At 38.0% G+C, this 13978-nt stretch overlaps 2 protein-coding genes across 2 annotated transcripts in view; one reads left to right on the top strand and one right to left on the bottom strand.

The window, feature by feature from the left end:
- Window positions 1–13978, top strand: part of MCUB (mitochondrial calcium uniporter dominant negative subunit beta) — a 1088652-nt gene that overhangs the window by 276751 nt on the left and 797923 nt on the right. The gene's annotated exons all lie outside the window — the stretch shown is intronic.
- The window catches only part of COL25A1 (collagen type XXV alpha 1 chain), a 490679-nt gene that overhangs the window by 45664 nt on the left and 431037 nt on the right, over window positions 1–13978 (bottom strand). Inside the window, exon 20 of the mRNA XM_050791058.1 lies at window positions 250–312. Coding sequence (XP_050647015.1) covers window positions 250–312 — 63 coding nt within the window. The remainder of the gene's footprint in view (window positions 1–249; window positions 313–13978) is intronic.

The following is a 13978-nucleotide window of genomic DNA, read 5'->3' as shown; positions in this document are numbered from 1 at the left end:
GGAAAGGAAGGGGAAGGGAAGGGAAGCGAAGGAAAGGAAGGAAGGAAGGGAGGAAGGAAAGGGAGAAAGGAAGGAAGGAAAGAAAGAAGAAAGGAAGGAAGATAGGAAGGAAAGAAGGAACGAAGGAAGACAGAGAGAGAAAGAAGAAAGAAGAAAGAAGAAAGAAGAAAGAAAGAGAAAAAAAAAGAAAGAAGGAAGGAAGGAAGGAAAGAAGGAAGGAAAGGAAGAAAAAGAAAGAGGCCCACTTACTTTTGTTCCTGGTAAACCTGGTAAGCCTGGTTCTCCTTGAGGACCAATGAAACCTGGTTCTCCCTTTAAAAACATGGGCATATGAGATCATTAACAATTTGACAATAAATAAATAAATAAACAAACAAACAGCTAAACTCATTTTCTTCTACTGAGATTTTACTTCCTTGATTGTACACAGCTTTCTTGCCAAGATCCAGGTACTGACTATAAAATTAATCAAAACTGGTTTTAATCAGTGAAGACACTTTGAGCAAAACTTTGGAGAAGTTTTAGAAAGTAAAAGTGACTAAGTAATCAGATAAATGTCCTTATAATTTCCTTCCTCATCTGTTGTCCAGTGTTTCTTACCACTTACCAAAACAAGATGCATTATGTTTGGGTATATATGGTCGGTAGCCTCTAAAATGGGCCTCAATAATCTTACCTCCTGTTGTTCATCCCCTTGTGTAATCCTCTCCTCTTGAGTATAGACTGGATTTACTGACTCACATCTAATGAACAGAATATGGCAGAAGTGATGGGGTATCACTTCTGAACCTAAGTTGTGAAAAGTCTGTGGCTTCCATTTTGGGGGCCCTTTCTTGTTCTCTCTTAATTGGATCACATGTTGTGAGGACTGAGGACTGCCCAACCACCTGTGTGAACTTGGGAGCAAGTGCCTCACCCTTTTAGAGTCCTCAGATGAGACCACAGGCCTGGCTGCCAGCTACACAGCAATCTCATGGGAGACTGAGCCAGAAGCACCTAGTTATGCTGTGCTTGAATTCCTGTCCCTCACAAACTATAAGACAGTTAATGTTTGTTGTTTTAAGCCACTAACATTTTAAGGGTATTATGGTAGGCAGCAATAGATAACTGATGCAATGAATGTTGTTAGGGAAGAGATTCAGGAGTGTTCAACATGAAAAGAAAACTATCTCTCCTTGCCATACCTCCAAAACCTTGTCTCCACCACCTAGAAGAAACCCAGCAGTAAAACAAAAATATATTTCATCTTGGTCCGTGATTCCTGGCACTAACCTCCTAAAATTGAATTTTCTGAGCGATAGGATAGAGAAGGAGCATCTTTTGTTATTCAAACCAGTTCCTTTCAACCATCCCTGAGTCTATGTCACTGAGGTGACTCTCATCGACACCCTAGACAGCTTCAGGATAGGAACTGGTTGCCAGAGGGACCAACAGTATAAGAGTGTGGGAACTTTCTGCCCTACCTCCCAGCCTCTGGGGAGGGGACAGGGTCTGGAGATGAGTCCAACCACCAATGGCCAATGATTTAATCAATTAGGCCTACGTAATGGAACTTCCATAAAAGGCCCTAAACAACAGGGACTAGAGAACTTCCAAGTCAGTGAGCGCATCCATGCACTGGGAGGGTAGAATATATCAACTCCATGGAGACAGAGGCTCTTGTGCTCTGGCCTCTTTTGGACCTCGCCCTATGTACTTCTTCATTTGGCTGTTCATTTTTATTAACTATAATAGTATATAGCACCTTCCTGATTTCTGTGAGTTGCCATAGCAAATATCAATCCTGAGTCGGGGGGTTGGGGGCGGGATGTGCAAACCCCTGAATTTATAGTACAGGTAACCTGGGGGCTCAATACCTGTGCCTGGTGACCAAAATGAGGTCACTCTTATAAGACTCAGCCCTTAAATCTGTTTGATACCAACCTGGGGAGTTAGTGCCAGAACAGGATCGAATTGTAGGACACCCAGTTGGTGTCAGAGAATCAGAGAGGTAGAGAACTGGTGTTGGAAAATACACTATATATTTCGTGTTGGAAAATACTTGAGATAAGCGTTCACATTATCTTGACTATCCGTAAAGTTTTATTTTCTTTTTTAACTATTTGAGGTCAAATATAAGAGTTTACCCAAAATCTATAAGAAAATTTTAAAGCAAAAGCCATAATGGCTTTGTTCTCAGTTCCTGTTTGTTCACCCTCTTGGATGATTTCTGGAGTAGTTGTTAATATTTTAAAATATATTTGATTTCTTTATAAGGCAGAAGTATTTCAACCTTTGTTTCATGATACATGGAACTGAGCAGGAATGTATAGATAAAATGTTTTATAAGACATGATAAAATGTCAGGCTGGGTGCAGTGGCTCACACCTGTAATCCCAGTACTTTGGGAGGCTGAGGTGGGTGGATCACTTGAGTCCAGGAGTTCGAGACCAGCCTGGGCAACATAGGGAGACCCCCATCTCTACAAAAAATATGAAAAATTAGCCGGGTGGGATTGTGCGAGCCTGTAGTCTCAGCTACTTAGAAGACTGAGGCGGGAGGATCGTTTCAGCCAGGGAGGTTGAGGCTGCAGTGAGACGTGATGGTGCCACTGCACTCCAACATGGTTGACAGAGAAGACCCTGTCTCAAAGAAACAAAACAAAAAGACAGGCTAGAATGTCATCAAATATTTTCCACACAAGTCAATTTTTAAAATATGCTATAAAAAACCTTGGGTATACCCAAGGATACCACCACCACCACCAGACATATATTGATACATAACTCATATATATTTATCTCTAGCCCTGGTGCTCATGAGACTGATCTAAGAAAAAAAAAAGGCAGGAGTGGGGAACTGATGCTTTAGGTTTATTGTTTGCACATTTTCCGTAACTCTCTAGTCTACCTGTCCCATACCTTACACCTATTAGAAAGAAGAATCTGAAAATATAATTTTGGGTGGATCTCTTAACGGTCTAAAATGAAAATCTGAACTATATTCAGAGAAATCAGTGGCGATTATTCTACTTCTAGTGAAAGAGTTTAACTAAAGTCAAACAAAAACATTCCAAGGAATACATTTGTTTACATGTAAAATATTTCCCCTAACAAAATGATATATACAAATAAATATGTCCTCTCCCTTCCCAAGATAAATGCTGTGTTAAAGTCAACGTGTATCATTGGTAACAACTTACTGTCGGGGGAATGTAATGCAAGTTAATATGTTGAAAGTTTATAGGAAGACAGGAATTCTTGTATACATTCAAGTGAAAATAAAATGATTTCACTCTTTAGCAAAACAAATAGATGCACCATTAAAGCATACAAATAAAAGAGAAGCAAAAAGAGTAAATGTTGCAAAAACATATTTCTTATACAGGTTAGTGTTTACTTTATAAACAGATGAAGCATGCAGGTGCATAGTTCACAAACAAAAAATAAGGCTTTGCGATCTCAGCTGCCAGGTAAAAGTGTTTTTTTCTTCCTTTTTTAAAAAATAGAAGATATGTTGTTTCCTTTAGTAAGTGTATAGAAAGTTCTTCTTTTTTAATGTGCTAGCTAAAAGCATTGATAGTTCTTTTAAACCAAAAATTCAGGGGAAAATTTATTTCTAGATACAAAATTAGCACTGCATTTGACAATCTCAATGATTTTAGCACAATTAATATTGACTGGCTAATTTTAAAGGCTTTGAGTATGATACGTTATACCTGATCATGCCACTTTAAGAAAGCATCTACCGTGTCTGTACATTCTGACACACTTCTTATTTCAATTTATTCAAGGAGAAAACCACATACTTAATTTTAGGATCACAGTTTTCATCTATTTACTTCCAGAGGTCTGCATCCCTTTAGAAACATTATCTCCATTTTCTCTATATCTTGGCTGGATGGGCAGGAGTTAATTATTGGTCTCTTTTTTCTCTCTTAGACTTCAAAAACAGTTGTTGCAGTAAATAAGGCATGGATATGTTGACTCATGGTCTTCAGCTAGTTGGGCTATTTGTTACTTCCCTAAGCTTATACCAGAGGTTCTCAAAGTGTGCTCTGGGGACCTCTGGAGATTTCTGGACCTTTTCAGAAAGTCTTTAAGGTCAAACTATTTTTACAATAACACAAAGACATTATTTGCCTTTTTACTTTCATTCCTTCATGAGTGCACGGAGTATGAAAAGTTCAATAGGCCAGACGTGGTGGCTCATGTTTGTAATCCCAGCACTTTGGGAGGCCGAGGCGGGTGGATCACTTGAGGTCAGGAGATTGAGACTAGCCTGGCCAACATGGTGAAACCCTGTCTCTACTAAAAATACAAAAACTAGCCGGGCACGGTGGCCTGTACCTGTAATTCCAGCTACTCGGGAAGCTGAGGCAGGAGAACCACTTGAACCCGGGAGGCAGAGGCTACAGTGAGCTGAGATTGCGCCACTGCACTCCAGTTCAGGCAACAGAAGGAGACTCTATCTCAAACAAACAAACAAAAAAGAAAGGTTTATTATATGGTTCCAGATTCCACATTGCACCTAACCTTTAAGAAACTACTTGTGGGGTTTAGGATAGTAGCAAAGAAAAATACCAACAATTATTTGAATAGGCTAACCTTCCCTGTCCAATTACGTATCTGCATGAGGCCAGTTTTTCTTCATATACTTCAATCAAAACAACAAATTGAATGCATAAGCAGATATGAGAATCCAGTTGCCTTCTATTAAGTCAGGCATCAGATTTGCTATATATAAATATACACACACATACACACACACATATACATATATACACACACATACACATATATACACACATGCATATATCTCTCAAAATGTCATTCTTCTTGCTCTTTTTAAAAATCTTGTCTTAAAAACCAGTTATATTTCATAAAACATGCTATTTGATTAACATGTCATGGATTTTTAGAACTTTTTCAGTTTTAACTTCTTTTTTTTCTTTTGTTTTCATTTTTGAGACAGGGTCTCACTCTGTGCCCAGTCTGAAGTTCAGTGGTATGATCATGGCTCACTGCAGGCTTATCCCCTGGGCTCAAAGGATCCTCCCACCTCAGCCTCCTGAGTAGCTTGGACTATAGCTGTGCACCACCACGCCTGGCTAATTTTTAAATTTTTTTGTAGAGACTAGGTCTCGCTATGTTGCCCAGGCTGATCTCGAACTCCTGGCCTCAAGCAATCCTCCTGCCTTTGCCTCCCAAAGCACTGGGATTACAGGTGTGAGCCACTGCCCCCAGGCAGCTTTAATTTCTAATGCAGAAATAACACTATACATATACTACACAAACAAAAGCTCTTTCAATTCTAATTTTTAAGAATGTAAAGGGATTCTGAGACCAAAAAGTTCAAGAACTGCTAGAACAAAAATGCAGAATTTTATTAAAGACTGACTTTTCAAGCTGGAGTCTTAATAGAGGATTCTGGCTTTGTTAAGGTATGGCTTAGTTAAGACTTACCATGCAAAACTGCAAGCAAAGCACTTAGCCTCTCCCTAGAATGAAGTCAGCGTGCAATAAATGCTTGTTATTATTGTTTCCCTTATCTTACAGGCTTACAAACGTTAGCTGTCTAGTAGTAGTAGTAGTAGTAGTAGTAGTAGTAGTAGTAGTAGCAGCAGCAGCAGCAGCAGCAGCAGCAGCAGCAGCAGCAGCAGCAGGGGGCAGTAGCAGCAGCAGCAGCAGCAGTAGTAGTGTTACAACATCTCTGCAACCTAATTGGTAATATACAAGGTGCCTTCTTGTCACCTTTTAACCTGCCTAGGGTTATACTCAATAGTACTTCAACTTCTTTCAAGAAGAAACCCTAACTTTTCTCAGTTGAATATGTCATTAGTTTATGAGACAATATCCATCTGCCAGAGCAGTTGAGATTGCAAAACGAAAAGATGTTTAAAACACATCAGAACCGTGTAAGATAGAGAAATGACAAGTTTACTAAGAATGAGTTTTCTTCCTTCAAAGAGGGACAGAAGAAAATGTTCCTACCTATCAATTTCCCTAAATGAATGTAATCTTAAAAAAAAAAAAAAACCCATCTTTTTGAAAAGAATTGATATGCGGTTTAAAGGTTCTAGAATCTCCTAAAATGTCTAGGCGAAAGGCAATGACGATCAAAGTTTATAGAAATATTTTCTTGTAATAAAAAAATAAGCAAATGACTACTACACTATAGTCCCAATTAGTCACAATTTTTGTTAACCAGGGTAGAGGAAAGAGACCAGGTTGGGGAAGAAGGCAGGAGGAAGCAGCTGAAGTACGATTCAAAGGCAAAGGACTTTTGGGAAATCATCTTTGGAGTCAATCAGACTTCACAAAAACGAGCTTACATCAGTTTTCAGGGCAACAAACAGGAGAAATAACTTTATGTTGGAATGTATAATAATTATCACAGCTGTTTTACATATTTAATCTCCCTTAATCAATGGGACATAGGAGAGTAGTAAATTGAAAATAATCCACACGTATTTGTCTGAGTAGACAAAGTGAGGGAGGAAACTGGAACTATAATAGAATTAAGTACTTACATTACTTTTAATGAAGGAAAAAAATAAATCCAGAGGGGTTTTTTTTTCATTTTTCTTTTTTACTGGGCAATTACCTAAATTAGAAAATCCAAATCATAATTTCAAAATGGACCATTTTAGAAATAACATGAGAACATAAAGCAGAGATCCTTTGAAAAGGGCATGTCCTACTCCCATTATCAGGGAAATGTGGATTTAAACAGGCAGACTACAAGTAAAATAGCTCTACCATTGAAGTAAAAACAATAAAGTAGGACATTTTCTGAAAGTATTTAAAGTTAATGTTCTGTCAATGCATTTTAAAGAAAATAACAAAAATGTCTAAGAAAAATAGGGAAAAGACAAAGACTTAAACCTCTGGCTTGTTGCATTTATCAGGATGCCAATGAATAGCATAAGAATAAGTTGGGTAGAGCACCAGTTATTTCAGAGTTACTTTAATCTGTTTTTTTCCTCAGGTATTATACATATTTCTTCTCTCATTTCATAGATATTCCACATTCTCCATCTCCATCTGTTCACTCACTATCTCAAGTTAGACAGCATGTTAGGTTTTTACTTTTGTTATCAGTGAGAACAAGATGACAAAGTCAACTGGGATTCCTCACATTGGTGCTGAGGATAGACAGTGTGTGGAAGGGAATGTGTGAAGGCAACCAAGAGACAGATCTGAGACCATTGCTGCTTGCAAAGTTAGTGCCTAACTCATAGGCAAGGACTTCATGACTAAAACACCAAAAGCAATGGCAACAAAAGGCAAAATAGACAAACGGGATCTAATTAAACTAAAGAGCTTCTGCATAGCAAAACAAACTACCATCAGAGTGAACATGCAACCTATAGAATGGGAGAAAATTTTTGCAATCCACCCATCTGACAAAGGGCTAATATCCAGAATCTACAAAGAACTCAAACAAATTTACAAGAAAAAAGCAAACAACCCCATCAAAAAGTGGGCAAAGGATATGAACAGACACTTCTCAAAAGAAGACGTCTATGCAGCCAACAGACACATGAAAAAATGCTCATCATCACCAGTCATCAGAGAAATGCCAATCAAAATCACAATGAGATACCATCTCACACCAGTTAGAATGGCAATCATTAAAAAGTCAGGAAACAACAGACGCTGAAAAGGATGTGGAGAAATAGGAACACTTTTACGCTGTTGATGGGAGTGTAAATTGGTTTGACCATTGTGGAAGACAGTGTGGCAATTCCTCAAGGATCTAGAACTAGAAATACCATTTGACCCAGCAATCCCATTACTGGGTATACACCCAAAGGATTATAAATCATGTTACTATAAAGGCACATGCACACGTAGGTTTGTTGTGGCACTATTCACAATAGCAAAGACTTGGAACCAACCCAAATGCCCATCAAAGATAGACTAGATTAAGAAAATGAGGCACATATACACCATGGAATACTATGCAGCCATAAAAAAGGATGAGTTCACATCCTTTGCAAGGACATGGATGAAGCTGGAAACCATCATTCTGAGCAAACTATCACAAGGACAGAAAACCAAACAGTGCATGTTCTCATTCATAGGTGGGAGTTGAACAATGAGATCACTTGGACACAGGGCGGAAAACATCACACACTGGGACCTGTCGGGGGGTGGAGGGCTGGGGGAGGGATAGCATTAGGAGAAATACCTAATGTAAATGGTGAGTTGATGGGTGCAGCAAACCAACATGGCACATGTATACCTATGTATCAAACCTGCACGGTGTGCACATGTACCCTAGAACTTAAAGTATATATGTGTGTGTGTATATTATATATATATTTTATATATATATATATTTTATATATATATATATATATATATATATATAAAAGTTAGTGCCTAACTAAGGTGAGAGGGAATAGTAAAAAGAAGGAAGACAAGGATGAGGAGAAGGAGTAGTGAGGAATTCAGGGAGGGAGGGAAGGAGAGAGAGAGAGGAAGACAAGAGGAGAAATAATGGAGAGGAACAGGCGTTTTAAAATGTTCTCCTCCTTTCTCCATTACCATAAAAATTAAATCCAGATTTAATCTGTTCTCTTTGTTTTTGTTGTTTTCTGTATTGTTTTGTTTTGTTTTTATGTGTCCTGGAAATCTCCAACTAGATCTACTCTTGGAACAAACAGAACAATCTAAACGATGTATTATCTAACCCTTAAAATAAGTATAGAACTATGATTTAATCAAAACCTGGGGATAAAATATATATAACATTATTTATCAGAACGCTTAGGGCAATCCAAAATTGTAATTACTAACACGTAATAGCTGGCATCCTATTCTGTTCCCCAAGCCACATGCTAACCAGTGACTGAATGCGATGTCCGCAATATGGATATCTCAGCCCTGTTAGTGTTATTATAGCATAGGACTAATGCAGCTTCAAATTCCAAAATGAAGACAAATTTGGTCTAATTTTCTAGTCTTCTCCTGGATATTGCATCTGATTTCTTCCTGAATTGTTTCATGCATTTTATCCTTTGGTTATTCTTAACATTAATTAATAGCTCACCATCAATGAGTTAAAAAACCAGGTCTCAAAGCTAAGACTACAGCACATTTCCCTTTGTTGACCCGGTAGAAAAGATGAATAATAGAATAGCTGTGGTTTTGGCAACAACCTGGGGTTCAGTTAGGAAAGAAGAAATGCTATTAATTCAGGATAAAACACAATGTAGGCCTGACAGTAAACTGCTGGGAGCAGCCGCAAGCTGAAAATCTGACACAGGTTGCTAATTTGAACAAAAGATTTAAACAGCCAGGGCACATAAAGATACAGAAGCAAGTCTGTGGAGAATAACTTTAGCTGAAATCAGAGGTGTATCTTCATATGACCAACTGTGGAGGGCCTCATTGTCTCACACTGATCTTTCCATTTAGGCAGTCATAACTTCAATCTTGTAGTATAAGCTCAGTGACTATCAGCCACAGTACCTAACGTGCACTATATTTGAAAAAGGATCCTATTTTTGCAAGGAACAAAAAGTTCCATAGTCGATTAGGGTATGAGCATTAAACCTCTCTCTCTCTCCTTTCCTCTTGTGTCCATGAACTGGCTATATGTACACACAGAAATGACGTAAACTACAAAAGATTTAGCTATAGGAAAGTAGGTCCTATTCATTCTATATAAGATAGATACCTTTAAGGTAAGATTTTTGACTGATGCCCCTTCTCCTCAACTCCTTTGCTATTACTTTTTAAAAATTCAAATAGTCTAATGAGATAGCAGCTTAAATACTGTCTTCTGGCCAAAAGGCAAAAAAACTAACAAATAAATAAAACCATACGAACAACTACCATCTCTAGCAACCACAAGGGAAACAAACAAATATTGGCCTTCTATTTTACAGAAAGGCAAGGCAAAGCTGGAAAATTCCTTAGGAACATGACATTTCTGAAATCTAACAATGACTACCAAAGGTCTCATTAAGTCTTAGGATTCAATAATAAAATCATGACTGACTGTTCTTCAAACCCACATTTACTATGTAGCAAAAAAGTATTTCAGGTGACCTTATTTTATCTTCTAAAATGGTTATTGGGACAGTTCACTGAACACTCTTTTGCCAAAGTTACATAATGATGAGAAGAATCAACAAATACTTAGATGGGATTATTAGTCAATGTAAGAAAGGAGGGGACAGCTTCCTTCGTACAGAAATGACTCATCAGGTGTTTCCCTATAAACTTCCAGAATTTACCGTCTGCTAAATGGAATGGTGGCCAGAATGTCCTGACTGATTAGCTGTTGCCCATAGAAAAATCTCTGGTTTTTCATTTTACCATTTGTTTTATTTTTATAAGTCATTATCAATTAAAGGAGTAAAAAAATTACTTTTTAACCCCTCTAAAAAAAACCCTCTAGTATACCAGGTTAAAGCAAATACTTTTTTCCATGATATTTATTACCCCCGAGAAGATCCAGTTTTCATTGCCCAATAAATAGTATAGCAGGGCTTGAAAAATATGTGCTGATCTGCCTGGGTGCTAAAAGCATCACCAACTATTTTGATTAACGTGTCTTGACACTGAATGCATTAGCCATACAATATTCTTCTTGCTTAAAGGTTAATTAGAATTCAAGGCAGCATGATACCTGCTTTTGAGGATTACAGTAAGAACATTTATTATAATAAGAACCATCAGGCAGCCAGTTTTGGTAATGATTGATATGTAAAATTATTGAGGGGAAAAAGAATGAGAAAGTAGAGTCTGCCCCCAAAACATTTATTTCCCTTAAGTATCAAATTTTAGTGTAAATTAAAACATCTTGGTGGCACTGATTAAAATGAACTATAATAGCAGGTTTATTTAAAATCCAGAAAACATACCTTTGTGATTTTTTTTTCTTAACCGGATTACATCATGAAAGCATATTCCTTGTATTTATTTGCGGCTTCATTCTGGCTGCTAAAAATCTCTGATTTCTGGTTATTTGAGTTTCCTAATTGGACTCTCCAATTATTCAACTTTTCAGGTGAACTTTGTGCAGGCAGGAAATAATTATATGTAACGATAACACAATGTTATTCATTTAACCAGTACTCCATTTTCTTTTTCTCTTTTAGGAATTCATTTCACATCCTATGTTGCTTCCAGAAGTTTTTCTCTGCTATTTTTAAAATGTGATTTGATGTTTTTGAAGAAGGAACCTCATCTCTGGTGGATTTAGAAGATAAGCTTCTATTAGATTACCGAGCACTGTACTTAATCCTAAGAATGCCAGAGTAAATGCTTCTGCCACCTGTAAAAGCTAGTCTTCATATAATTTAGTGGCAAGAATTATTTCATATGCTGGGATATAAAGAGTTAGTTACTGTCTCATACCCTCCTAGTCCCCAAGTTCTTGATCTTAATGTCAAATTTTCACTAACGTGGAAGCCAGAACAAAAATATCAAGCTTTGAAGCATGATAGTACTGTGAAAATGTATTTGCCAATAAAATGATTTCATATAATTTTTACGGCATTACATCTCCCTTGCAACACATTCCCTCCTGCCCCCCCACCTTTTTTGCTTTCTGAATATGGTGAAATAAACTGGTGGTATACGTTTTTTTTTTTCTTTCTTTTTGAGATGGAGTTTTGCTCTGTTGCCCAGGCAGGAGTGCAGTGGCACGATCCTGGCTCACTGCAGCCTCCACCTCCCAGGTTCAAGTGATTCTCCTGCCTCAGCCTCCCAAGTAACTGGGACTACAGGCATGTGCTACAACACTTGGCTAATTTTTGTATTTTTGGTAGAGATGGGGTTTCACCATGTTGGCCAGGCTGGTCTCGAACTCCTGACCTTAACTGATCCACCCACCTCGGCCTCCCAAGTGCTGGGATTATGGGCGTGAGCCACTGTGCCTGGCCTGGTGGTACACGTTGAAAGAAGGAAAAGCAAGTGCTGAAAATCTATATTTATTATTATTATTATTATTATTATTATTATTATTATTTGAGATGGAGTCTTGCTCTGTTGCCCAGGCTGGAGTGCAGTGGCACAATCTCGGCTCACTGCAACCTGTGCCTCCTGGGCTCAAGCAATTCTCTTGTCTCAGCCTCCTGAGTAGCTGGGACCACAGGTACCTGCCACCACGACTGGCTAATTTTTGTATTTTTACTAGAGATGGGGTTTCAACTTGTTGGTCAGGCTGGTCTCGAACTCCTGACCTCAGGTGATCCACCCGCCTCGGCCTCCCAAAGTGTTGGGATTACAGGCGTGAGCCATTGCGCCCAGCCTGAAGATCTATATTTCTGAAAAATGTCTTGGGTTAGATAACATTGACTGGGGCCTGGAGAATTTCCATCATTACAAGTCAAGGTTTGCTTTTACTTTTCCTGTGAAGAGAATCAGGAAGGAGAACATTGAAAGTGCCATGTCCTATGCCCACAACACTGTGGTTCTTCATCCTTTGTTCCTGGGATACATTTGGGTTATAGGAAAGGTGTATAGTGTGATGTCATGTTTGGAGAAAAAGCAGGTGATCCTGACTTCTCTTAAAGTAACATCCACTGGTGACTGCAAAGGAGTTTTCAGAATTTACATTTACTAACCTACAGAATATACATGGCTTTATATCCTATAGGTTAAAATTACATGAGGAAAGACTGTATAGAACATGTGTGTAACCAATGTTTCCAATATTTTGAGCTGCCCTGAAAGAAAGAGATAACAATAACCCAAACTGCTACAGCATACTACATGCTTGGCAATATTTTAAGAACTTTACATGTATTAGTGCATTTAATTTTCACAACAACCCTCTGAGTTATGGTCAATGAGTCCCATCTTATGAGGAAACTGAAGTACAGAGAGATGATAGAAGTTGGCCCACATTATGTTATTGGTAAGGGGTGGACAAGGATCTGCACATCGGTGGTCTGTTCTGAAGTCTGCTCTATCCTGCTTACTGCTAGGGTAACATAACCATAAAAAGGGGGTAAGTAATGTACTTACGTTTTTCAAAATAAGTGTAGAGAGCAAGGAGAAAATAGGAACTTAGAATCTTACTCTTTTATGTAGTATCAGAAAAGCTGGTTACAATAATTTTACCCATTAAAAATATGTGAAGGCTTGTTTCAGAAACTAATTTTCTGGGCTCAAATCTTATTCCAGAAGATCAATGTCTGCATGGTACATTGTATATAATTTAATTTTCCCAGTTGAACATCGTGACACTATATGAACCATGAATGCACGAAATAGGAATTCCAAATATCTTCCATATGGTAAGAGGACTTTTGGATACTTCTGCAGGAAGCTTAAGGGTAGCTCGAAATTAAGTTATGCCTGTTCTTATGACTTTTATTATGTATGCCTAAGGTATTAGCACTTTTCTCTGAGTGGGACCCTGAGGTGATAGATAGATGAGTCTGCTGTCTGTATTTAGGCACTTTGCTCATTTCCTGAGAGCTATGGAAGGCATGTGGATGCTCATTAAGTTTCCCACCATTCCCCGAGAGCAACAGGTGGTGAATCAAAGCTTCCCTGGTATGTCATGGCTGGTTTCCTCAAAGTCTTGGAAATAACGGATGGCATTCACATGCTCTCTGTAGCACCAACAGATAAGAAGGAGATGAATAGCAACAGGAAGTATTTCCAAAGCATAAACAAACACACAGGTCTAGGAAGATTATGAGTAAAGTGCTTGCTACCACACATTCTATATCCATACATGGTGGTTTCATCTTTTAAATCCTGTTACTCATTCAAACTATGAAATCATAGTTAACTGTCCTGTGGTGGCTACCTAATAGAAGAAATGTAAATTAAAGGAAAAAAGAACATTTTAAGTTAAGAAAACTATGTCATAAAATTATAAGCCTTTAACTCTACATTTATAAATATCCAATGACCAATAGTTGTGATGTATCTTTAAATTGTCTCCTTTTCAAAATTACTAATTTATAGTGAGCACTGACTACATTATAAGGAAAGCGTATCTCCCACATCCTGATTAGAGA

The sequence above is a fragment of the Macaca thibetana genome, chromosome 5 (genome assembly GCF_024542745.1).
Source record: "Macaca thibetana thibetana isolate TM-01 chromosome 5, ASM2454274v1, whole genome shotgun sequence".
Classification (NCBI taxonomy): Eukaryota; Metazoa; Chordata; class Mammalia; order Primates; family Cercopithecidae; genus Macaca; species Macaca thibetana.
This window is presented reverse-complemented; position numbering and strand designations above follow the sequence as displayed.